Raw genomic sequence first — 26,747 nt, 5'->3', positions numbered from 1 at the left:
AAGATTTCATGCAAATTGGTGTACAACTTATTAAAATGGAGGAAATAGTTACAGTCCAAAAAACTTTACCAAAACTTGACAGAGGAAGCAGTGTTACAGAACTAAAGGATTTGCTTTTACAGATAGATAGCTACAAGTACTGTATTATCAGTAAAGAATGCTGTAGTCAGAGTATACTATCAGCACTTCTGAAAAGACATCTAGCCTTCAGCCCCAAAGAACATTTTTGTACTTGTAAAACGTTAAATAATTTTCTTTTGTGTTACTGGAAAGGTATTTTTATGCAGGAAACAAACATTATTGTACAGGAAAAGTTAAATGTTCGACTCTCTCTCTCCCTCTCCCCCTCACACACACAAAAAACAAATTTATTTTGCAATTACATTTTAAGAACCCAAAATATTAAGGATATTTTTAAACCTGCAAGTTATCAAATATTTTTTTCAATTATTACTACAATAGGACTGAAACCAGCTATTGTGCTTAAGTGTTTACATTGCCTTTCACCAAAAACTCGAGTTCCTGACAACGCAGCTTGCAGGAGCAATGTTGTATTTGGTCCCTTTCCTGAAGGACTTAGAACACTTTGCCAAGTACTTGTGGAGGAAAGTGTTTGAAGGCCTGCCTGATCCTGGAAAGGAATCCTCAGACAGCCTTTTATGCCCACTGGGAGTCCCGGCAAGGCCTCATTTGTAATGTCACTATAAAATTTGTGTTTTACTTCTTATATACATAGCATTGTAAAACACACTGTAATAATGCCTATCCCAGTATTTCAGAACAACTCTAAGACTACACCTCTCAATTCAAGGCCCAAACCTAACATTCCCAGGCCCACTATATAAAAATAAAAACAATTAAAAACTAAGATACAGTATGTCTATTGGTTGTATGTAAAAATGTGCAAACCAAAGTACAAATGGGACAAAAATGGTAACATGGCCACGAAAGAGTGTTTAGCCCACTGGATCATTTTCAGTTCATGCATTATGCTTTACCAAAATGATGGGTAAACATCCTCTGCATTTAAAAAAAAAGGGGGGGGGGGCAGGGACTGTAGTAGAGAGAGAGCCTGAAGCACTGGGCATGGTGCAAGATTTGAGCCCTGAAACAGTCTGTAAATCAAAGTCAAGCCATGTATTAAAGTAAATGCTTACAAGTACACTGTTCGGTACATAAACTTAGCAAAGTTGTTGCTAGTTTAGTGTGCACTAAATAGTTACATAAATATATTGCAGAAGGCTAGTACAAATACACCCCAATCTAGTACAAGATAAGATGGTTTGACAGAATAATGAGTAGGGATGTTGTGTCCGAGATATCAGGAACAAGCCGAGGTAACAAACAGAGGTCATGAAATACATAAGGTGTACATAAGTTGTTTGCCTCCATCTATAGTGTAAAAATAAAAGGAGTACTTGTGGCACCTTAGAGACTAACCAATTTATTTGAGCATGAGCTTTCGTGAGCTACAGCTCACTTCATCGGATGCATACCGTGGAAACTGCAGAAGACATTATATACACACAGAGACCATGAAACAATACGGGAGGAGGTATTGTTTCATGGTCTCTGTGTGTATATAATGTCTTCTGCAGTTTCCACGGTATGCATCCGATGAAGTGAGCTGTAGCTCATGCTCAAATAAATTGGTTAGTCTCTAAGGTGCCACAAGTACTCCTTTTCTTTTTGTGAATACAGACTAACACGGCTGTTACTCTGAAACCTGCCAGTGTAAAAATAAAAATTCACAGTATACTCTGATAACTCTAGCAAAGACCACCAATTCAACTTGTGAAAAAAGTAAACTCAGACATACCTTTGGATAATCCAGTTCAAAGAAGGTCTCTAAATTGTTGATGAGATTAGGATCTACACCTTTTAATGGCTTTAGAAGTGAGACACCAGGAAGCTTACTATAGGGTTGTTTGTCTGTTGCTTTCTTGTTGAGGTGGAGACGTCTGCAAAAAAATTAATAATAATATATTATATACATGTATAGCCACCTTTGAAAGTATTTCTGGTCTTACAGGTGAACTACACACCAAACCTCATATCTTTGATCTAGTTTGATTCAAGGAAGCATTGAAACTATCAGTCTCAACACCACGTAGTTCACAAAATCAGCTTATAAAAGTCACATTAGTGTCCATATTTTTCTGTTTATTTTGTGCATTTGATTTTATCTAATCAGTTTCTCTGTTCTTTTGTGTCGTCAGTTTCCCCTGTTTGGGTCTTTCACACAGCAAGAGAGGTGAGAGAAAGAGAGCTACTTATATAAATGTAAGAATTAAAAAAAGGCAGGGGACTCTACAGCAGATGTGCACTTGAAACTAGTTCTTTTTTAAAAAAATTGTCATCACAATCTAGTCACTGTCCCTTTAAAGCAACAGAGTGAAATGAGGATCAAAGCATGTGAGACTGAACTATTAATGAGAGTTAAAATGTTATAATTTGAACCATATTTCTATGAAGTTTTACAACACATGGCTGCCAAGCTAACACACCTTCATAAGGGTAGGCATATTCTAGGGGAAATAATTATATCAAAACACACTATGTCTAAATTTCACAGCCTGAAAGCTGTAATAGTGTAACTTACCAGTTAATGTTTTAAATAAAAAGGCAGCAAACACCATGAAAAATTACCACAGAAATTTTACAGGAGAGCTAAACCTAATTTTCCACAAGTTACACTTCTTACTAGAAGATAGTTAGAATAGTAACACAGCCTTTTAATTGTAAGAAAAATGGCTTTTGAGATCTACCAGTATATCTTCCCTTAAAGCGTTGAGACCACCAGTATTTCAGCAGAAGAATCAGAAAGGGAAACTGACTACAAACAAGTGTGAAAATGACTTGTTTACTTCACTGTCCAAGCTGAGCAAAAAATACAGAAAGTAAACAGCACAGTGGGGTAGGGGCAAAGATTTTTAAGTAGAGTTTTATTTCATCAGATAACAATACTGTAGTTTTACTGTATACATTTAGCTCGACCCAATTCCTTTGAAAAGCTGTTTAAATGAGACCTTCCAGAAACCTACTAGCACATTATGTTAAGAATAGTAATAATCCAAAACATAGAATTGTTTCAGAAAACGGCACAAGATTGCACTATAGGGTTTGGTGCCCTTGGGGCCACCTACCCTTCAGAAACTAGGGTTATGGCTACATTACAGAGCTTTTTAGCGACACAGCTATGTCGCTAAAAGATGCTGTTAACACCAGCACTTTTAATCGGTAAAGCTTTTGTCGTTCGGGGGGGGGGTGTTTTTAACACCCCTGAATGACAAAAGTTTTGACAATGAAGTGCCAGTATAGACAAAGCCGAGGTGTATGACCCACTCCCAAACCTGCTCCCCCTGCCTTTTTTTTTTTTTTTTTTTAATAGCTACAGGATAAGCAAGGAAGTGTTGACAAAGATAGTCAGCTGCTGTGTAGATGTCAAAAGTGGTAAAGTAATCCACTTCAAGTGGGTATTCAAAAACCAGAGTCCCATCTTCAGACAGTTTTAAAAGGAAGTGGCTGACTTCATAGTGCTACTGTGCCGCTTTGTGTGCATGCATGACGACACACTCTTTGGGTACTCGATCACATAGTATTCCCCCACCCTCTGCCCCAGTGCCCGTGCCTCCTTATTCAGTGCACAAAATGGATGGTGCTCAGGGGACAAATCAGATTTGTGTAATAAGCAAGGCTGTCATCACTTGCTTCATTTACTGCAGAAACTGCAGATGTCAATCTCTAGTATGATCAGGAGGCTCATCTCTTGAAGCCACTATGGGTAATGTCAACACTGCAAGAAAACACCCACAGTTGGCCCATGCCAGCTGATTCATGCTCAGGCTATAGGGCTATAAAACTGCATTGTATATGTTCAGGCTCAGGCTGCAGCCCAGGCTCTGAGACCCCACAAGGGCGGGGACGGGGAAGGTCACAGAGCCCAGGATCCAGCCTGAGCATCTATACTGGAATTTTATAGGCCCACAGCCCAAGCCCCATGAGCCAGCTGCATGCATTTTATTGTACTGTAGACATTCCATAGGCAGTTCAGTACCCAATTGGTCCTGGTGAGGGGTCAAAGGCTCCTGGGCTAAGGGCCAGCTATATATACAAAGCTACCTTATGCCATTCTACACCAACTATGCAAGGATGAGACAGAAGGACTAGGAGTAGGAAAGCAGTAGCTCATACAACTTGGGAGAGAAGGGGAGTGAGGGGACAAGGATTCCATAAGGAGTTTCAGGGAAACAGCACTCAGGATTTAGCGAGTCTGAAGGACAGGATTTGGGGCCCAAGTAGGAGTAGGAAGGGACAATTTGACTGGGAAAAAAAGAGAACCTGGGAGAACTGGAGAAAGTATTGAGGGAAAGTAAGGAGCGAGAGAACAATGAGCATCCAGGACAGAACAGAGTGGAAGATGCTTAGCAACACAAGAATAAGGGCACCTGGGCAGACTCAAAGAAATTAGAAGGTGGAGAACAAGGTAGATGAGGAAAGAAAATGGTGCAGGGACAGCACATTTGGAGGAAGGAGGCAAGGACAAGTGAGGACAGGAGACCCAGGGAAGGAGAAGGGGGCAGAGAAGATTGAGTGGGAAATAGTTTTAATAAAAGAAGGAAGGGTCATGAAAAGGAAGAGAGATTTTGTGAAGTGGGAGAAAGATGGAAAAGAAGGAAAGAAGAAATCCCAAATAACGAAGGGGGGAAAACATTGCTATGGAGTACATTGGACTACATACAGTGTAATAGGATGGCTTGCCCAGTGGGCTGGAGAGCCTGGGGCTAAGCCAACACTGATTACAGGATGAGCCCCAACTGAGAGGAATTATGTAATTCCCTTACAAAAGGAGTAGGAAATTGCAGTGAAGTAGGGAAATCCAGGAAATTAGAGTTATGTCTGTAGACATTGCAGGGAGCAAGAAGGCTTCAGCAGAGCCCTCAGTCAGTAGGGGAAAAAGCTTAAGAAGCAGGAGAGAGTGATGACAGTTCTCCAGGCAGGGAGGCCTGAGAGCCACCCTGTGCAAGCAAGGGTGAAACTGGAAAGGCCAGGGGAGAAGGACAAACTAAAGGCAGAAGATGCTGGGAAACAGAAACACAGTCCCTCAAGGAGGTGGGGCTGTGCCCATCTGAAATTGGGATGAAGACTCTGAGGCCTGGTCTACACCAGGGAGTGGGGGAAATTGATCTAAGTTACACCTTTTTGTACATAAAGCTGTTATGAGTTTGAATTCCTATGTCTCATGTTCTTCCACAGCTATACGAAAGTGCTGCATTTCCTTCTTAAAACTGCAAATTACTCTTTTTTTCCCCCCCACTGAGATAAATTTCAAATTTCTAGCCCTATAGGACCACGATACACTCAGCTTTGAGGTAGTTATTTTTATGGACTAAAAAATCAACAGTGGCCCAGGACTCAATCTTCTGTGACCTGGCTTGTGGGGGCAAAGGGGAGAGTACTTTCAGAGAAAATTACACATTTTGGGGAGAGGGAGGAAATCTTTCTAGGACAGGTTAATTTAAAACAAAGTGGTGGTTCTTTGGACTATTAGAATTAGTAGAGGGATGGATTAGAGCAGAGTGGAAACGAGATGGTCCAAAGTACATGATAAACTGCAGACCCTTGTGATGATTATGAAAATAAGTTCCTGATATAATAGTAGATGCAGGAGGTACTGTGGATACCATATCTATGAGGGGCATGAGGCTTGCAGTATTGACAGGCTCCTCACGACAGCAACAGAGACAGAAGGCATCTGAAGAGGCAGCTTCTTCTTTTGTTGAAGCTAAAATTACTTGATTGCGAATACTACTGTAAAAAGCATTCACATGCACGCTGGATGATAAAGAGTCTGGAGCACACTGTTCTAGTATAAACCTCATGGCTTACTGTCAGTGCCATGTTAATGTCATGAACGTACAAACAGCACTACTATTACAATACTTAGTGATTTTAAAATGCCATGTTGACTTCCATGCCAATAACCACACACACAGGTTTTCCCAGTTATGTAGCACAAGAAATATTTTATACAATAGATTTGAACTGCTCATGCTGGGGAAAGCTTGTCATTTTCAGAATGTAGTAATTTTTTTGAATTTTTTATTGAAAATATGGCATAAAAACACTCTGGCCATATGAAAAAATATAAGAACAGGCTTGTTAAAGACTAGCTATTGAAAGAGAAGAGTGTAGACAATTGGGGCGATTAGGCAATATTTACATTTTAAAAAGTATTTTGGATCAGGTTTTGTGCATTTTAGAATGTTAAAAAGATTTAAACTTAGTCACATTTATAGAAAAGAGTGCCAGTAGAAACTTAATTGGATTTGAACATGCTTTCTCTAAAATATGAAACAGACACTTTTACCCACTAGGCGACAACTATGAGAACTGACATCTATTAAGTTAGCCATAGTAGGGCTACCCATTGCCTTTGACTGCAAAGAAAGACTCAGATTTACGGGGGGTGGGGGAGGCGGCTGCTAACTGTAAAAAGCTATGAAGTTCTATGTCTAAAACTTTAAGCTCTTTGAGACCAGCATGGTGTTTTTCTTAACAGTTTGAGAACATGGCTGCTGCATTTTGAGCACTACCACAAGAATATCTAGCTATATATCAAGTCTATTTCTAATCAAATTTAAAGGTGCTAACTTTTCCTTGTGATATATAGTGGTGAACTGCTGTTGTAAGGGTAAAAGTTGACAAACTTCTTTAAGCTTGCTTGCTATTTTTTTTTTAAATTAATACTCTCACAAAGCTATCATTTTTCTCTCCTTAGATAGGATACCTAAAGTAAGTATTTACCTTCTTCTACCTTCCTCAACTCTCAGTGCCTATACCAAGGGCTGTACCAAGTTTGCTCTCCTTCCGTAATGCAGTATTTCCTAGGTGCCTATTGTGGAATATTATCTGGGAATAAAAAATTACTTAATTCCAAGGACACTGTGTGCACATATTACTGTAATTCTCTGAGAATTTTGGATTTAAGCTTTTACTTCAGTGGTTACTAGTTTTCTTTTTATGGATTAGATACTTTCCTCGGTGTGAAGTGAATGCTTTGGAAGAACAGGCTGGCTTTTCATCATTTTTCCTTGTCAACAAATAGTCTTCCCCTCCGCCAAAGGTAATTCTGTTTTTCTTTTCTCCCAAGCCAATATACAGTATTTTACTAATACCTGTATAATCAATCTCTAAAGCATTCCATTGAAATAGATGCCACAGGTCTTTGACAAGTCTATACCACATCTACAAATTCTCCTGGACATCTTATTCACAAAGCCAAATACTCGGCATGATTCTCCATATTAAAAAAAGCCACAGTCCAAAATTTAATACACTGTTTGCTCTGTATACCAGACAGCACACATGGTGAACTTCATTTCCTTTTGCTGACTGCTCAACAACAAAAACCCAAGCCCTCAAATCTCAGTTTCACAGTGTTTGAAAGACAAATCTTTTCTAGTTTTTAAGTGTCTCATTTTTTGTGTAAAATCACACTGTCAATCCCATGAAGTGGCAATTTACTGCAGCAGCATTGGCTGCCAACAGGTGTCCAGTAAACCCATCCTCCCAATACTATTCATTGCTTCGGGGACGGGGTGGGGGGTGGGGGTGGAAGAGGGTGGTCAAGTAACTCCTACCAAGCTGCAGCAATGGCCTGACCTATTTGAGGTTATCTGAATTTCAGTCACAGAAGGTGTACAAATGTCCGAGTCAATCAGGTGACCACAGAATTGAATCTGAGGACATCTGCTGTTTCCCATAGCATCTTTGCACATAAAGCAACTATTCCTTAATTTGTTGCTTTCTAATTACTTTCACATGAGCAGACAGTGTTTCAAACAAGCATGTTATCCCTTTCTCAATGGGTAACTTAGTTCAGAAAGAAAAACCAAGGGATGGGAAAGACTTTTTAATCCATCCAAGAAAACAAGAACAGATCTTCTGTAATTGTTTTTTTCTCCAACTTAAAAAAATTCATTCTTTATCACTTTAGCAGCAGTTCTCATGACAACAAGTTTTTGACAAGTACAGTTCAAAAACAGTTGGAATAATGGAAACCAATCCTCTCATGAAGCTTGCATAGTGTACCTATCACTTTATATTCATTTGCACTGAGTACTGAAATTCCTCTTGGTTTATGAGATTTTCTGATTAAGAGCCAGAAGATTTGAAACATTGAGATGCCTGAAACACTACTATTGGGCATGTTATTGTAACGACATCTGCAACATTTATCCTAACCCCTGTCTTAGCCTATGGAAGGAACCACTACTCATCTTGCTGACTCTAAAGTAGCTTTCCTTTTCTGAGAGTGAAAAAGGACAAATGCTTTTGAGGGCAGATGCCTGGGTAATAAGATATCACTGTCCAGTCTAAGACACAATGAATTCTCTCTTTCTAAATGTTACTCAAGCCATCCCAACAAAAAAAGTCTAGAATTAACATCCCCATTTTAAGTCTAACAGAACATGCTTGTCCATAAAAATGGAAAAAATTGTTGGGGCAAATGTTAGAAACTTGCCATAGCACAATGGCTGCTAGGTCTTTCAGCTGAAGTAGTAACCTACATGTCCTTAATAAGGATACTTTTTAAATGTTTGAGAATTTTCATTACAGAATTATACTATTCCTTCAGAAATTACCCAAATACAGATGGTTTTATCATGCTTGGCAAATAATCTTTAAAGAACAGTTACAAGCATCTGTCGACTAATGTCAAGATATCAATAACACTACTAGCATAAGGTCTGGAAGTTTTAGGGTTAGGATTAGGGCAGGTCCACACAAAAGATAACAGCTTTACCAGTTACTCTGTAGCTCACATGTGGGGAGTCAATATGGTTCCATGTGATGGAATTTATTTTCAATCGCTAAGGTACCCAACAACAAAGTGAAGTATTTCCAGAGTTACATGTGTAGTACTTCTAACATGCCTCACTCATAAAATGCACTATGTTACCGGGCCAGGGAATAAAGAGCACTGAATTGGGAATGTACATTCAATACCATACAGGGTGGACAAAAATAAATGACTTAAAAATTTTTTTTTTATTTAAATTGGATTTATAATAAAATGCTTTTTGAGGGGAAAAAACCTCTCTAAAGATAGTTTTAATTAAGATACATTATAGCTCAAAGATATCGCATGATGGAATAGGGATTATAAATTCTAATTCTATAGTATGAAAGAATGTAGTCATGTAATGTTTAAGAAAAGTTTTGTAAATGAGTTCCACTAGTTCATTGATTAGGACCCAATCTTATGGGGTTCCAGGGGCTTCTGTAGAGATTATTTAGGTTAATCTTTCTATCTGCCCAATGGGACTCAGTGCTCAGTCTAGAAGATACCATCAGAGATGTTTAGTTTTGCAGTTCTCAAACTATGGATTTGTGTCTTCAGAGATAACATGCTTGTTAACAGCAAAAATGTTTTAAAATAAATAAATAAATGAATGAATGAATAAATAAATAGAGAGAGAGAGGTGAGAAATAACAGACCTCAATCCTATTGTCCCTCTGCAAATTTGTGTACACAGGGTCAATCCCCTACCTCTTTCTAAAAGTGCAAAGTTTCAAAAAGTTCAGTGAATAGAAGATTTTTGGGGCAGAATAGATCTCGACAAGGAGAAGTCTGGAGATATATGTGAGAAGGGAGGGACGGCAGTAGAAACAAAAGTGAAACTGTTTGAGCAGTATATTCCAGAAGCCTTGAGGTCTTTCTGAGTCTAGCCTTCGTTGATTTGAGATTTACCATTCCATTCTCTCATTAGAAGGGAAAATCTATTATGGCAGCAGGCCTTAAAAGAGACCCAGTTTGGGAATAAGAACCATTCAAGAAATATATGTTTGCTGATGATGTTTTAAAGAAAGTCACAACAGTGAACTGGTGGAAGTCACTTAAGCACTTGGATTCAGAGACTATTGAAGTGATAATCTCACTTTTAACAGCAGTAGCTTCTTCTGCTGGTGTAGAAAGACTATTTCACTCCAAACTGAGAAATCGTTTGGGACCTGAAAAAGCAGGAAAGCTTGTTTTTCTTTTCAAGATTATGAACAAGCAGGAAAATGAAGGTGAAAACAACTGAGTTAGTTGCAGAAGCCAATATTTTAAGTTTCTCATGTTGACCGGGCTGACATAGTTGATTTGATTTTTGTTTTGTTTTTTTAAATATTTCATTTAACTATTTTAGTTAAACAATTTGAATAAAAACAAACCTGATTTTAAAAAACTTGAATGTTTAATTAAATTCAAACATTCATATGCTTGTTTTATTAAAATATTATGTTTGCTTTGAAGAAAAAAATCCAGAATACATAACGTTGTTGTTTTAGTTAAAACAAATTTAAATGTCTGTCTGGTGATGTTCTCCTCCTAACACAGCAGGGCAAGAAAATCTTCCAAATATTAATGATGATTAACCTGTTGAATCGGAGATAGCTCACCTCCCAATGACTTCATAAATATCTGCTTCAATTACCTTTGGTAAATGAAATAACGAAACAATCATTCATTTTCTGATATAACTAAAAAACTAATCTGAAAAGTTTTCCAAATAAATCACATTAAGAATTTATAGTGTGTACCTTCTAAAAATGTGATTTATTTGGAATGTGTGTACCTTCTACATCTATCTCTGAGTTGTAATGAATACGTACTAAGGTTATAACAACCAACAAGAACGCACTTATGTAGAAATCCATGATTAAATCGAGTCTTCCTGACTAGTGATTTAAACTAAGATTTAAATCAAATCCACCCTGATGCCATAACTTGAAATTAACTTCGGATTTTGCTTAAGGATGGCTTTTCTGTAGAATCCCTTGCAGTAATAATTGCAATAGCTGCTTTTCACAGCAAAAGTGGGGATATTATAAGACTTCTTTGTAAAGAATTCAGAATTTCACCAATGAACTGATTATGCAAAATAGTTCTGCGCTTGGGAATGTAGATGGCTACTAATTCTAAGTTTCAATATCCCACATTAACTCTGCTTTAATAATCTATACATGCGACTGTTTTGTAGTAAATTGATCAATGGTCTTTATATCTAATTGTATTTGAAGTACATTGGATTCAACCAGGATTCAAAATACAGTAATCAATCGCTCAGTACACTTCGTAGCTGCACTACAAAGGGTTTGTTTAGTTGGCTGGTTTTCATTGAGAGGGGGAAGGGAAGAAAAGGTTGGCAATATTTGCATCAATGCCTTATGTAGTGGCACTAGTGCTAATAATGATAATCTAGCTTTGCTTTCCCCAAGCAGAGAAAGACTATTTGCAATGATATACTAACACGACCAGCTATTTCCTTTTAAACGTCACTAATTTTCATTTTGCTATAACGTGCTTTCCAACAAATTCTGTTGGCATAGCAATGCTGCGTCATGCCACTTTGAAAGTCTACCATGCTCTTTTTCTTATAGCAATTTCTAGATTCCAGGAAGCTCCACTGTAAATTGCAGACTGTACGTGTTTAGAACATATCACTTTTACTCCAGCATCCGTGAGTAGTGGCAGCTATGTCAGCGGGAGAAGTCCTTTCACTGACATAACGCTATCCACACCAACACTTAGGCCCATGTAACTTACGTTAGGGGGGTGGCTTATTCACATCCCTGAGTGACATAAACTTACACCGACTTAAGCTCTAGTGCATACACAGAGTTAGATACAGTGGGACAAATCCTGTTTCCATTGAAATCAGGGGCAAAAAACTCCTACAGAAGTCAATTGGAGCAGGATTTGGCCCTAAATGTATTTCCATTATATTTTAATGTTGCATGGAGCCTGGAGAACTAATAAACCAGGTTTCATACCTATACTAACTAGTCTAAGAGTAGGATAACTACTTCAATCAAATTTCAGTGGTAGGGAAATCTTCCCCCTTAAGTTATTTTAGGCATACACACCAACAATAGTCACAGTTTCTACAGCCACAATACTGTTATCTGAGCACCTTATAAACATTATTGAATTTATCTTTGCAATACCTCTATTTAGTATCAGCCTCATTTTATAGATGGGAAATTGAGGCGCAGATATTAAACAACTTGCCCAAGATCACACAAGGAGTCTGTAGAAAGGCTGGGAACTGAATGCAAGTCTTTAAAGTCCTGGTCCAGTGCCTTAACCATAAGTCTATCCTTCCTACCTTGCTTTCACTTCTCTCAAAATTTCTGCAGCAAAGCACTGAAGAATGAAAGAAAATACTACAGGTGACAACACCTATAGTAAAGGCTGCCTGACACTTTATAAAACCCTGCTTTCAGTTACATATAACTGCCGAAAAACTCAGTCTGAGGCAAACAAGCATGGAAAATTTGAGCCTAAATTTGGAAAAAATTCAGCTGTATCCAAGAATGAGGTTAGAGAAGGATACACTGTTTCAGTCCTTAAAAAGATAAGCCCCAAAATTCAACCATTTCCCTGAAACGCTCAATTGCCTTCCTACTTTGATGCAAGGGCCTGAAATTTGGCAGGGGGTCACCTGGGTGACAGAGATAAGCCTTTTTCCTTCCCCAAGAAAATCTGTCCAGATTTCAACAAATTATAAAACTGGGGGGGGGGGGGGAGAATCTCATCTTATGCATGTTTCAGAGTAACATGCATGTTAGTCTGTATTTGCAAAAAGAAAAGGAGTACTTGTGACACCTTAGAGACTAACCAATTTATTTGAGCTTAGTCTCTAAGGTGCCACAAGTACTCCTTATCTTATGCATGCTTCATAGAGACTTTGGATCTGGCAGTGAAATTATCCAAAGATTCCATCTCCTTTGAGAATGTTCCACCCCCTCACAGCTTCTATCTGCAACCAACTTGCACACGCACCATCCACGCAGAGCAAAAGAGTGTGCTCCACCCCAGAGTATGAGAGGATGAGCTGGATTTTCCCTGCCAGCTGCTGTGGCACCAGAACTGAGCTGAAAGACTGTCTCTCCTGTGCTGCCAATGATTTCCTTGCTGGTGCCCAGGCAACATGGAGAAGGAATAAGTGGCCTGACTCAGATTCAGAAGGGTGAGGGGGAAGAGATGCAAGGCAGGGAGGGGAGAGGGTCAAGAACAGATCAAGATGAGAAGGGGCAGGAGCTGGGGCAGTCAGGAACAGGGGCATGAATCAGGCAGGAGTGGAGGAAGCCAGGAACTGAAGGGCTGTGACCACTAGAGATCACTCCCCTACATAATCTGGAATCAAAACCATTATTCTTGAATTTCAACATTCCTTTGGTGCCTACCAAACTGCTGTGAAAGCCAAAGGCAAAGTGTGTGTCTCCATCTCCCTCTAGAGGCAGGTCCACACAGAAGATAACAGCTGTACCAGTTACTCTGTAGCTCACATGCTTGAGGACTGTGCCATGCAGTTAAAGATTCCAGCCTCACTAATGAAACATGCGGAGTCAATATGGTTCCATGTGATGGAATTTATTTTCGATTTTTAAGCTTTTACATTAAATAAAACACTACTTTAAAAATAACATTAAGGTTGTAAAGTCAAGCACTCAGAAGTTTGGAAGAACCCATGCAACCTTAAAGACTGCATCATGCATATACATAAGGGGCCAAATTTAATTACATGATCACATACTATTTTTTCCAAAGGACCCCTAACTTATTCAATGCACAGGCTGGACAGTGCTCACTGACTGGATAGCTACTCAATTACATACACAGACATGCAGTTGCAGGGGCTCATGGATTATTTATTGCACTACACTGAATATAGAATTATTATTCATTTCCTCATGGTGCTCTTATTGTCGGACCTCAGTTCTTTACAAAGATTAATACATTTATCTTCACATCGCTGTGAGGTGAGGAGGTATTGTTATCCCTATTTCCCACATGGGGAACTGAGACACAGTTTAAAGCTGAACGTGCCAATTTATTTTGGGTGCCCAATTTTAGAAGACTAGGACCCAATTTTTCAGAATATGTAGCATATTATGGCACAATGTATGTTCAGATCAGAGCTCCTACTGCACTCAGTTGCCGGAGCACTGAGAACTCAAAACTGCAAATGCAGGTCTCTCAAGTTGGGTATACAAAAAATGAGCAGCTATTGTGAACATTTTCATTTAAGTGATTTTGCCCAGCACCACACAGGTACTCTATGGCTCAGGCAAGGATAAGATCCAATTCTCCAGGGTAGCATTCAATTTCCTTACCCACAAGACCATCCAATCTCTTCCTGCAATCCCCTGCCTCATTCACCACACATCTTCCAACTTCTGCAGCAAATGAGGCAGGCGTCTTACCAACAACAGTGACAGAAGGAATGAATTTTAAAAAATAGTATGTCATCATGTAATTAAAGACTATCATCATGCAAATACACAGGGACAAAGGGGGGGGCAAATTAAGGATACACTGGCAATCTTAATTCAAGCATTTCTTAACCATATGCTTATAAATAAATAAATCTATGTTAAAAGAACATTATTTATGCATACACAATTTCAATCACGATCAATGTAAGTAATTAGCATTAAAATAGTACAACTATAAATCCAGTGTTACTCAGACTCACATTTTTCATCGTTACATCATACACACTGCAGAAGCTAACTTCTCCTTTGCTATGCATTCATTTTCTGTTAAATATGTCTACCTTATCTACACATAGCATCACATAGCTTCATAATTTAAAGTTATTTCAAAAGCAACATGTTTTAGTCTCTCAAATTAACATATTTAGGTAGTCTACAATGGTAGACCACAATCCTGCTACTGGATCAGCAGCTGGACCCCTGCCTGTATGTGCAGTCTTTACTGACTTCAAATAGTCTCCAGGTAGGCACAAGGGATTCATGGCAGATAACTCTGCATGGGGCTTGACTGAAATGGCTCACATCTTTAAACCTGCCTAAAAATAATACATGCAGACTATATTCAACCCTTGGGGGCCAAACCTTGGGAGTCTTCCTGAGGACTGGGCTTACCTCAATGGTCCTAACAAACCATTATTATTTTATAATCACATGTATTAAGTAGTTTTATAAAAATGGCCATTTGCCATGACAACAGCAGTGGCTACTTAAGATTTTCATCTTTGATGGTTTATTTAATTTCAAGAGCTATAAGGCCACAGTGTGACCCAATTGATTTAAAAAAAAAAAGAAAGAAAGAAAGAAAGCCACTCAAATTTGAGAAAATTGTTCTAGTTTCTCTTCACCAAATATTGTGTATTAGAACTGTTCCCTGACTCAAATCCTGTATGCCAAAATTCATCCCTGTGGATATCTCACACACACACACACACGTACATGTTTATAAAGAAGCCACATCAAAAACCCCTGTAATGGAAACCTGCTGACAGGACTTTTACACAGGCAATTCCTGAAGGCACTAGGAGAAGAGGCCCCAATTCAGCAAGGTACTTAAGCACGTATGCAACTTTAAGCATGGGAATGGGAGTATTCACATGCTGTAAATTAGGCATGTACTTAAGTATCTTGTTGAATCAGAGTGAAAGACTGTCCAATTGACTACAACTACAGAATTACAGGATGAAGGGCTGTTGTGGGTTGGTTGGGTTTTGTTGTTGTTTTTTGGAAGGGGGAAAGAGGAGAGAAACACAGTAGAGTGCTTCAATCAAAGATACATTTAACAGAAATTTAACTCTGTCCAAACAAGACTATGAACATTCCCCAACCTCCCAGGTTCAATTTAAGTAACTTTCAGTTCCACAGATTGAAACCATTTGGTGTTTGATGTTTAAGGCTGCAATCCTACAATCCCTTGCTTTCAGAACTCTCACTGACTTTGATGGGAGTCTTGCAGGAAAGTATCTGGCTCCTGCAGGAACTTCAGAGAACAGCCACACCATTTCTGTACAGTTAACTTTCAAGGAAAAAAGGTATGGTTTCTTGAGTGAATATGGAAGCTAAAGGCAATTGAATTACAATAAAATTATTAATGCTCATAGCGTGGAGGAATAGCTCAGTGGTTTGAGCATTGGCCTGCTAAACCCAGGGTTGTGAGTTCAATCCTTGAAGGGGCCTTGAAGGGATCTGGGGCAAAAATTTGGGATTGGTCCTGCTTTGAGCAGGGGGTTGGACTAGATGACCCATCCTGAGGTCCCTTCCAACCCTGATATTCTATGAGGGTTTTCATAATTCAGTCAGCCAGAAATGAAATCCTGGCCACACTGCAGTCAATGGGAATTTTGCCACTGATTTCACTGAGGCCAGGATTTTACCCCAGACAACTAACTGTGGTGTGGCTGAGTGAGCAAAATAGGAGTCCTTGATGGCACAAACATCACAAAACATGAAACAAAAACAAGAAAAGAACACTTGCATCATTTACTACCATCAGAACCTTTGATACTCTCTTACAGTATATTTTACAACAGCTATAGGAAAATCTAACTGCAGTAACCAATACATTGCTGCAGTCATTATAAGGTAAATTTGGACTTTTATTTGAACAATAATTTGATTGCATTCAAAAGGAACCGATCTCTTAATTTTCTCTCCCCTGTTTTACATACACACATCAACTTCTGCACAAAGCCCCAGCAAAAATGCTTGGTCAATCATAATAATAAATAATAATAATAATAAAAAGGAAATAAACAGTAGCAGGCAGCTCTTTTTAAGCACCTCTTCTCTTCAGAGCTAGTTATCTAGGCAGATCCAGACCAGTATTCATTCCACCTGCCATTATAAGTTATCTTGAGAAACCTTGTCAGTGTACATACCACTAAAATTAAGACTGTTCAATGTTGTGTGCTATTTAAGACTGAGCTGCTATTTGCATCCTTCTAAAGAATACTCAACATAACATTTTATGACTGCTGTCCCCAAGAGACCCACACAAGAAACCAAAGGTTCCTGCCACAAGGCTATGCCACCAAACAAAAATTTTAAATGTAACAACAACAAAAAAAGAGAATGAAAAATCACATACCTATCACTGTAAGGTCAGTACATAAGAAAGGAAAGTACGGTGGCGAAGGCCAAGAGTTGCATGGAATAGAGCCCCAAACAAAAGGCAAACTCACATATTTAACAATTGAGATGTGTTAGGGCAAGAAGAGGCAGGCTCATGGGTGTGTGTGGGTGGGTGAGTGTGTATTCTGCAGGTGTAGGCTAAAGTGTGTGTAAACAATGAGAGCAGACTCACTGGTGTGTGTGTATATCTTATGAAAGGGCAGGCGTAGCAGCAGGGTTACGCGTGTGCACGTATCATGGGTGTGCATGTGTTAGGTGTCAATAGGCAGACAGCTCGGGGAAGGCATGTAAAGGGGGCTGTCAGGTTCAAGGGGGTTCAGGTGTCAGGAGGGGGCAGGCTGGGGGTGATGCAGCTCGGGGGATCCAAGTCACATGTGTGCAGGGAGAGGGGTCCGGCTTATGGGGAATCCATGGGTTGGAGTGGGGGGCTAGGTGGGAAGGCGGGTCTGACTTGTGAGATCCAAACATCGGGAGGCCAGCTCGGGGGTTCATGTAGGGGAGGCTAAGTGAGGGGGCCGGGGCCGGCTCAGGGGGCTCCATGTGTCGGGGGGGCTAAGTGGGGGGCGGGTCCGGCTCAGGGGATCCAGGTGTCAAGAGGGATCGATTTGTCGGAGGGCAGGGTGGGGGGTGGGTCCGATTCAGGGGAGCCAAGTGTCGAGGGGGGGTCGATGTGCGGGAGGGGGACTAGGTGGGGGGCGGATCTGGCTCAGGGGATCCAGGTGTCGGGTGGGGGCTAGGTTGGGGGCAGGTCCGGCTCAGGGGATCCAGGTGTCGCGGGCGGGCTAGGTTGGGGGCAGGTCCGGCTCAGGGGATCCAGGTGTCGGGTGGGGGCTAGGTTGGGGGCAGGTCCGGCTCAGGGGATCCAGGTGTCGGGTGGGGTGGATGTGCCGGAGGGCTGGGTGGGGGGGCGGGTCCAACTCAGGGAGCCAGTTGTCGGGGGGGGGGGGGGGTTTGATGTGCGGGGAGAGGGCTAGGTGGGGGGCGGGTCCGGCTCAGGGGAGCCAGGTGTCGGGGGGGGCCAGGTGGGGGGCGGGTCCGGCTCAGGGGAGCCAGGTGTCGGGGGGGGCCAGGTGGGGGGCGGGTCCGGCTCAGGGGAGCCAGGTGTCGGGGGGGGCCAGGTGGGGGGCGGGTCCCAGGGGAGCCAGGTGTCGGGGGGGGCGGGCTAGGTGGGGGGCGGCTCCGGCTCAGGGGGAGCCAGGTGTCGGGGGGGCGGGCTAGGTGGGGGGCGGCTCCGGCTCAGGGGAGGCAGGTGTCGGGGGGGGGCTAGGTGGGGGGGCGGCTCCGGCTTACGGGAGCCAGGTGTCGGGGGGGGTTAGGTGGGGGGTGGGTCCGGCTCAGGGGAGCCAGTGTCGGGGGGGGGGGGCCCAGGTGGGGGGCGGGTCCGGCTCAGGGGAGCCAGTGTCGGGGGGGGGGGCCAGGTGGGGGGCGGCTCCGGCTCAGGGGAGCCAGGTGTCGGGGGGGGGGCCAGGTGGGGGGCGGCTCCGGCTCAAGGGAGCCAGGTGTCGGGGGGGCGGGCCAGGTGGGGGGCGGCTCCGGCTCAGGGGAGCCAGGTGTCGGGGGGGGGGGGCCAGGTGGGGGGCGGGTCCGGCTCAGGGGAACCAGTGTTGGGGGGGGGCGGCTCAGGGGAGTCAGTATCGGGGGGGGGCGGCTCAGGGGAGCCAGGTGTCGGGGGGGGGCTAGGTGGGGGGCGGCTCAGGGGAGCCAGGTGTCGGGGGGGGGCTAGGTGGGGGGCGGCTCAGGGGAGCCAGGTGTCGGGGGGGGGCCAGGTGGGGGGCGGCTCCGGCTCAGGGGAGCCAGGTGTCGGGGGGGCGGCTCCGGCTCAGGGGAGCCAGGTGTCGGGGGGAGGGGGGTTAGGTGGGGGGCGGGTCCGGCTTACGGGAGCCAGGTGTTGGGGGGGGGTTAGGTGGGGGGCGGGTCCGGCTCAGGGGAGCCAGTGTCGGGGGGGGGGCCAGGTGGGGGGCGGGTCCGGCTCAGGGGAGCCAGTGTCAGGGGGGGGAGCCAGGTGGGGGGCGGGTCCGGCTCAGGGGAACCAGTGTTGGGGGGGGCGGCTCAGGGGAGCCGGGTGTCGGGGGGGGGGCTAGGTGGGGGGCGGCTCAGGGGAGCCGGGTGTCGGGGGGGGGGGCGGCTCAGGGGAGCCAGTGTGGGGGGGGGGGGGGGCGGGTCCGGCTCAGGGGAGCCAGTGTCGGGGGGGGGGGGGGGCGGGTCCGGCTCAGGGGAGCCAGGTGTTGGGGGGGGGGGCGGCTCACGGGAGCCAGGTGTCGGGGGGGGGAGCCAGGTGGGGGGCGGGTCCGGCTCAGGGGAGCCAGTGTTGGGGGGGGCGGCTCAGGGGAGCCAGGTGTCGGGGGCGGGTCCGGCTCAGGGGAGCCAGGTGTCGGGGGGGGGCTAGGTGGGGGGCGGGTCCGGCTCAGGGGAGCCAGGTGTCGGGGGGGCGGGTCCGGCTCAGGGGAGCCAGGTGTCGGGGGGGCGGGTCCGGCTCAGGGGAGCCAGGTGTCGGGGGGGCGGGTCCGGCTCAGGGGAGCCAGGTGTCGGGGGGGCGGGTCCGGCTCAGGGGAGCCAGGTGTCGGGGGGAGGGGGGTTAGGTGGGGGGCGGGTCCGGCTTACGGGAGCCAGGTGTTGGGGGGGGGTTAGGTGGGGGGCGGGTCCGGCTCAGGGGAGCCAGTGTCGGGGGGGGGAGCCAGGTGGGGGGCGGGTCCGGCTCAGGGGAGCCGGGTGTCGGGGGGGGGCTAGGTGGGGGGCGGCTCAGGGGAGCCGGGTGTCGGGGGGGGGGGCTAGGTGGGGGGCGGCTCAGGGGAGCCGGGTGTCGGGGGGGGGGGCTAGGTGGGGGGCGGCTCAGGGGAGCCGGGTGTCGGGGGGGGGGGGCTAGGTGGGGGGCGGCTCAGGGGAGCCGGGTGTCGGGGGGGGGGGGCTAGGTGGGGGGCGGCTCAGGGGAGCCGGGTGTCGGGGGGGGGGGCTAGGTGGGGGGCGGCTCAGGGGAGCCGGGTGTCGGGGGGGGGGCTAGGTGGGGGGCGGCTCAGGGGAGCCGGGTGTCGGGGGGGGGGGCTAGGTGGGGGGCGGCTCAGGGGAGCCGAGTGTCGGGGGGGGGGGCTAGGTGGGGGGCGGCTCAGGGGAGCCGGGTGTCGGGGGGGGGGGCTAGGTGGGGGGCGGCTCAGGGGAGCCGGGTGTCGGGGGGGGGGGCTAGGTGGGGGGCGGCTCAGGGGAGCCGGGTGTCGGGGGGGGGGGCTAGGTGGGGGGCGGCTCAGGGGAGCCGGGTGTCGGGGGGGGGGGCTAGGTGGGGGGCGGCTCAGGGGAGCCGGGTGTCGGGGGGGGGGGCTAGGTGGGGGGCGGCTCAGGGGAGCCGGGTGTCGGGGGGGGGGGCTAGGTGGGGGGCGGCTCAGGGGAGCCGGGTGTCGGGGGGGGGGGCTAGGTGGGGGGCGGCTCAGGGGAGCCGGGTGTCGGGGGGGGGGCTAGGTGGGGGGCGGCTCAGGGGAGCCGGGTGTCGGGGGGGGGGGCTAAGTGGGGGGCGGCTCAGGGGAGCCGGGTGTCGGGGGGGGGGCTAGGTGGGGGGCGGCTCAGGGGAGCCGGGTGTCGGGGGGGGGCGGGTCCGGCTCAGGGGAGCCAGTGTCGGGGGGGGGGGGGCGGGTCCGGCTCAGGGGAGCCAGTGTCGGGGGGGGCCAGGTGGGGGGCGGGTCCGGCTCAGGGGAGCCAGGTGTCGGGGGGGGCCAGGTGGGGGGCGGGTCCGGCTCAGGGGAGCCAGGTGTCGGGGGGGGCCAGGTGGGGGGCGGGTCCGGCTCAGGGGAGCCAGGTGTCGGGGGGGGCCAGGTGGGGGGCGGGTCCGGCTCAGGGGAGCCAGGTGTCGGGGGGCGGGCTAGGTGGGGGGCGGCTCCGGCTCAGGGGAGCCAGGTGTCGGGGGGGCGGGCTAGGTGGGGGGCGGCTCCGGCTCAGGGGAGGCAGGTGTCGGGGGGGGGCTAGGTGGGGGGCGGCTCCGGCTTACGGGAGCCAGGTGTCGGGGGGGGGTTAGGTGGGGGGTGGGTCCGGCTCAGGGGAGCCAGTGTCGGGGGGGGGGGCCCAGGTGGGGGGCGGGTCCGGCTCAGGGGAGCCAGTGTCGGGGGGGGGGCCAGGTGGGGGGCGGCTCCGGCTCAGGGGAGCCAGGTGTCGGGGGGGGGGCCAGGTGGGGGGCGGCTCCGGCTCAAGGGAGCCAGGTGTCGGGGGGGCGGGCCAGGTGGGGGGCGGCTCCGGCTCAGGGGAGCCAGGTGTCGGGGGGGGGGGGCCAGGTGGGGGGCGGGTCCGGCTCAGGGGAACCAGTGTTGGGGGGGGGCGGCTCAGGGGAGTCAGTATCGGGGGGGGGCGGCTCAGGGGAGCCAGGTGTCGGGGGGGGGCTAGGTGGGGGGCGGCTCAGGGGAGCCAGGTGTCGGGGGGGGGCTAGGTGGGGGGCGGCTCAGGGGAGCCAGGTGTCGGGGGGGGGCCAGGTGGGGGGCGGCTCCGGCTCAGGGGAGCCAGGTGTCGGGGGGGCGGCTCCGGCTCAGGGGAGCCAGGTGTCGGGGGGAGGGGGGTTAGGTGGGGGGCGGGTCCGGCTTACGGGAGCCAGGTGTTGGGGGGGGGTTAGGTGGGGGGCGGGTCCGGCTCAGGGGAGCCAGTGTCGGGGGGGGGGCCAGGTGGGGGGCGGGTCCGGCTCAGGGGAGCCAGTGTCAGGGGGGGGAGCCAGGTGGGGGGCGGGTCCGGCTCAGGGGAACCAGTGTTGGGGGGGGCGGCTCAGGGGAGCCGGGTGTCGGGGGGGGGGGCTAGGTGGGGGGCGGCTCAGGGGAGCCGGGTGTCGGGGGGGGGGGCGGCTCAGGGGAGCCAGTGTGGGGGGGGGGGGGGCGGGTCCGGCTCAGGGGAGCCAGTGTCGGGGGGGGGGGGGGGCGGGTCCGGCTCAGGGGAGCCAGGTGTTGGGGGGGGGGGGGCGGCTCACGGGAGCCAGGTGTCGGGGGGGGGAGCCAGGTGGGGGGCGGGTCCGGCTCAGGGGAGCCAGTGTTGGGGGGGGCGGCTCAGGGGAGCCAGGTGTCGGGGGCGGGTCCGGCTCAGGGGAGCCAGGTGTCGGGGGGGGGCTAGGTGGGGGGCGGGTCCGGCTCAGGGGAGCCAGGTGTCGGGGGGGCGGGTCCGGCTCAGGGGAGCCAGGTGTCGGGGGGGCGGGTCCGGCTCAGGGGAGCCAGGTGTCGGGGGGGCGGGTCCGGCTCAGGGGAGCCAGGTGTCGGGGGGGCGGGTCCGGCTCAGGGGAGCCAGGTGTCGGGGGGAGGGGGGTTAGGTGGGGGGCGGGTCCGGCTTACGGGAGCCAGGTGTTGGGGGGGGGTTAGGTGGGGGGCGGGTCCGGCTCAGGGGAGCCAGTGTCGGGGGGGGGAGCCAGGTGGGGGGCGGGTCCGGCTCAGGGGAGCCGGGTGTCGGGGGGGGGGCTAGGTGGGGGGCGGCTCAGGGGAGCCGGGTGTCGGGGGGGGGGGCTAGGTGGGGGGCGGCTCAGGGGAGCCGGGTGTCGGGGGGGGGGGCTAGGTGGGGGGCGGCTCAGGGGAGCCGGGTGTCGGGGGGGGGGGGCTAGGTGGGGGGCGGCTCAGGGGAGCCGGGTGTCGGGGGGGGGGGGCTAGGTGGGGGGCGGCTCAGGGGAGCCGGGTGTCGGGGGGGGGGCTAGGTGGGGGGCGGCTCAGGGGAGCCGGGTGTCGGGGGGGGGGGGCTAGGTGGGGGGCGGCTCAGGGGAGCCGAGTGTCGGGGGGGGGGGCTAGGTGGGGGGCGGCTCAGGGGAGCCGGGTGTCGGGGGGGGGGGCTAGGTGGGGGGCGGCTCAGGGGAGCCGGGTGTCGGGGGGGGGGGCTAGGTGGGGGGCGGCTCAGGGGAGCCGGGTGTCGGGGGGGGGGGCTAGGTGGGGGGCGGCTCAGGGGAGCCGGGTGTCGGGGGGGGGGGCTAGGTGGGGGGCGGCTCAGGGGAGCCGGGTGTCGGGGGGGGGGCTAGGTGGGGGGCGGCTCAGGGGAGCCGGGTGTCGGGGGGGGGGCTAGGTGGGGGGCGGCTCAGGGGAGCCGGGTGTCGGGGGGGGGGGCTAGGTGGGGGGCGGCTCAGGGGAGCCGGGTGTCGGGGGGGGGGGCTAGGTGGGGGGCGGCTCAGGGGAGCCGGGTGTCGGGGGGGGGGGCTAAGTGGGGGGCGGCTCAGGGGAGCCGGGTGTCGGGGGGGGGGCTAGGTGGGGGGCGGCTCAGGGGAGCCGGGTGTCGGGGGGGGGCGGGTCCGGCTCAGGGGAGCCAGTGTCGGGGGGGGGGGGGGGCGGGTCCGGCTCAGGGGAGCCAGTGTCGGGGGGGGGGGGGGCGGGTCCGGCTCAGGGGAGCCAGGTGTCGGGGGCGGGCCCGGCTCACGGGAGCCAGGTGTCGGGGGGGGGGAGCCAGGTGGGGGGCGGGTCCGGCTCAGGGGAGCCAGGTGTCGGGGGGGGGGGGCGGCTCAGGGGAGCCAGGTGTCGGGGGCGGGCTAGGTGGGGGGCGGCTCAGGGGAGCCAGTGTCGGGGGGGGGGGCGGCTCCGGCTCAGGGGAGCCAGTGTCGGGGGCGGCCTGGGGGGGGGGGCGGGTCCGGCTCACGGGAGCCAGGTGTCGGGGGGGGGGGCCAAGTGGGGGGCGGGTCCGGCTCAGGGGAGCCAGTATCGGGGGGGGGGGCTCAGGGGAGCCAGTGTGTGGGGGGGTGGATGTGCCGGTGGGGGAGGTTAGGTGGGGGCGGGGGGGGCGGGGCAGGGCAGAGCGGTTCCCCGCGAACCAGGAAAGGGAGGCTGCCCAGGCGAGAGGCAAACGACGCTCCCCAGAGGGAAGTGAATCAATCAGCAATGCCCCCGCCCGTTCGCTCCCGGGCCGGGGAGCGGGGAGCGAGCTGCGGCGAGTCCACCTCAGCGCCCAGGGGCAGGCGGTCGGGCCGAGCCCCCCTCGCTGCTGGGCGGCGCCGCCCCGGGGGAAGCGGCGAGGACCCCGGCCCAGCCCCGCGGCCGCACTTACGTGTAGATGATGGACATGAAATGCATGAGCCACAGCACGACGAAGAGGATGAGCCCGAAGATGGCGAGTCCGTCCAAGGCCAGGGCCAGTAGCGCCATCCCCCCCCGGGGGCCGCGCACGCCGCGAGAAGCGCTGGCCGGGCCGCTGCGACCGCCGCCGGCGCCTACTCTCCGCAGTCCCCTCCTCGGTCCGCGCCCGCCTGACAGGCCGCGCCGCGCCGCGCTCCACCCGGCCACTGCTCGCGCACTGAGCGAAACGGCTCGCCTCCCGCGGGCACCCCTGGGCCGCGCCGCGCCGCCCCGCCCCGCCCCTCTGTCACCCGCCAAGGCCACGCCCCCGCTCGTCGCCCCGCCCTCCCCCGCAGTGACGCCATCCGCTTGGCAGCCCCGCACCGCCCTGCCCCTCTCCCTGTCTGCAGGCTGCCGCGGGGTGTCTGGTCTGAGGAGGGCGGGGCGGGAATGAGGGGCGAGGATCCCCGCGGGGGAGGCGGGCGTCACGGCGAGGGCGGCGGTGATGTCACGGCCCCGCGAGGAGCACTGGCTCGCAGAAGCTCCTCCCTGCTGGGAGCCCTGAAGGGGGGCAGGGGAGCTGGGACGGGAGGCGACAGAGGAAGGTTGGGAGAGGGGGGAGCTGGGAAGGGAGAGGGGACAGGAAGGAGAGGGAGCTGGGGGAGGGTTGGGAGAGGGGGAGCTGGGAAGGGAGAGGGGACAGGAAGGAGGGGGAGCTGGGGGAGGGTTGGGAGAGGGGAGCTGGGAAGGGAGAGGGGACAGGAAGGAGGGGGAGCTGGGGGAGGGTTGGGAGAGGGGAGCTGGGAAGGGAGAGGGGACAGAGGAAGGAGAGGGAGCTGGGGGAGGGTTGGGAGGGGGGAGCTGGGAAGGGAGAGGGGACAGAGGAAGGGGGGGAGCTGGGGGAGGAGGGTTTGGTCAGGGGGAGCTGGGAGGGGACAGAGGAAGGAGAGGAGGGGGAACTGGGGAAGGAAGAGTTGGGAGGGGGACCTGGGAAGGGAGAGGTTGAGAGTCAGGCTGCCAGGTGTTTGGTTTTCGACCAGAACGCCTGGTCGAAAAGGAACCCTTGCGACTCTGGTCAGCGCTGCTGACCGGGCTGTTAAAAGTCCAGTCGGCAGCGCAACGGGGCTAGGGCAGGCTCCCTGCCTGCTGCAGCTCCTGGAAGCAGCAGCATGTCCCCCCTCTGGCTCCTATGCACAGGGGCAGCCAGGAGGCTCTGTGCGCTGCCACCACCCCAAGTGCCAACTTCACTGCTCCTATTGGCCAGGAATCGTGGAGCTGCCGGAGGTAAGCGCGCACAGGGCCTGCAGCCCTGACCCCCTCCCTGATAGCAGTCAGCTCTGTGTTCTTGGGGAACCAAGGTGCAGTGTCCAGCCTGTCTGACTCCTGAAGGACGCCCCCAGCCTCTGCTTGAACCAAAACTGATCAGAAGAAAGATTTACAGAAAGCAATGAAAAGGCGGTGGGAGACACACCTAAATGCCTCCTGACAAGGGTGACAGGATTAAGGCAACTCCCCTAGCTTCATCTGCATCAAAGATGGGACAGGGAGGCATCTCTATTAGCATACAGAATGGAGAACAGAGATTCCAAGGCAAGAACCTCGCTGAACTCTGAGACCAGAAAAGCAGGGAAGCATTGAATGATGGGGCATCTCTGCTCCAGATGTTAGTGAACCTACGCCAACTCAGCTCAGCAGTTATCAGACCAATTCTAGTAATGAATCCTTGGTTGATATCCAAATACGGAAGCTACCTAATTACATTGTGAGCTCCCTTGAAGGAATACTACCCATAGCCAGTAATGATCAATTCCTATTGTCTAGCCTAAGGAAAACCCTTGAGTCATCCGTTTATCCATAAACAAATCTAGTGTTCTCCCTTGAACCATTGTTCCCTACAAAAACCCCTACCCACGCTCAAGTAAGTGTTCTGATGCCTGGATCCAAACTCTGTATGAGTTGCACTGGGACTTCATCTTCTGACTGATCATGCTGGGGGCTCAGCCTGGCTCCAGCACTCAGGGCCCTCAGCTACCACCGGAACCCCGACCAGTTCAATCTTCGTGGAGTGGTGAGACCCCAGCTCTCTCTCTCTCTCTGTTTTCTTTTCTACCTCAGGTATAACTTTTTTTTTAACCCTGACTTGTGTGATCAGGTATAGTTTTCTATATCTGACTTTTGTAATCTGTAATAATGTAACTGTTATGTTTGTTTGGCTCCCCTTGTGTGGTTATTACTGTTATTCAATAAATAACTTTTATGGTTAAGCTGGTTGCTTCCTTCCTTCTCTCTCTCTCTGAACTTTAGTCTTTTGTGTTTTTGGCTTCTCCATTTACTCTGCAGCAACACTCCTCTTACCTAAGCTAAAGATCCCTATAGCGCCCCAAAATACTGTGGGGTTTGCTCATCAAGTGGGTTACTACCAGAACAATCATAACGTGGAAGTGGGGATAGGGACATGCTGAACCTGGGACATATAAGGGTGGCAGCCTGGAAGTGCTGTTTGACCCAGTCTGCTCAGGCTTTCTCTATTCCAGTGTGGTACCTGTGGCATATAAGGGTGGCAGCTTGAAAGTGCTGCTTGGCCCAGCCTGTTGAGTCCAGGGACATATAAGGGGTCAGCTTGAGAGTGCTTGCTCTGTTAGTGTGTGTATGTGTGTGTTTGTGTTCCTCTGATTCTGGGGTGGGAGGAACCCAGTCCTGGGGAACCTAGGTCCTGCAGGATAGCTCCATTGGGAGGGGACTTGCAGAAGGGAGAAGTAGAGCTCCATATGAAAACACAAGTGACACAAGTAGTACATTGATAGAATTACAGACCCC

The 26,747-nt window shown here is 50.9% G+C and overlaps 1 protein-coding gene across 1 annotated transcript in view; it reads right to left on the bottom strand.

Annotated features, from left to right (window-relative positions):
- UGCG (UDP-glucose ceramide glucosyltransferase) overlaps window positions 1-24,210 on the bottom strand; it is a 39,587-nt gene extending 15,377 nt beyond the window's left edge. The window contains exons 1-2 of the mRNA XM_084629113.1: window positions 23,923-24,210; window positions 1,820-1,961 (exon numbers count right to left, since the gene is read on the bottom strand). Of these exons, the coding sequence (XP_084485239.1) occupies window positions 1,820-1,961; window positions 23,923-24,020 (240 nt within the window). The 5' untranslated portion in view covers window positions 24,021-24,210. The remainder of the gene's footprint in view (window positions 1-1,819; window positions 1,962-23,922) is intronic.
- Between the last annotated feature and the right edge of the window lie 2,537 nt (window positions 24,211-26,747).

This window comes from Lepidochelys olivacea (genome assembly GCF_965140295.1).
Source record: "Lepidochelys olivacea isolate rLepOli2 genome assembly, chromosome: 5".
Taxonomy (NCBI): domain Eukaryota; kingdom Metazoa; phylum Chordata; order Testudines; family Cheloniidae; genus Lepidochelys; species Lepidochelys olivacea.
Note: the sequence above shows the minus strand (reverse complement) of the source record. Positions and strands in the feature narration are given on the sequence as shown.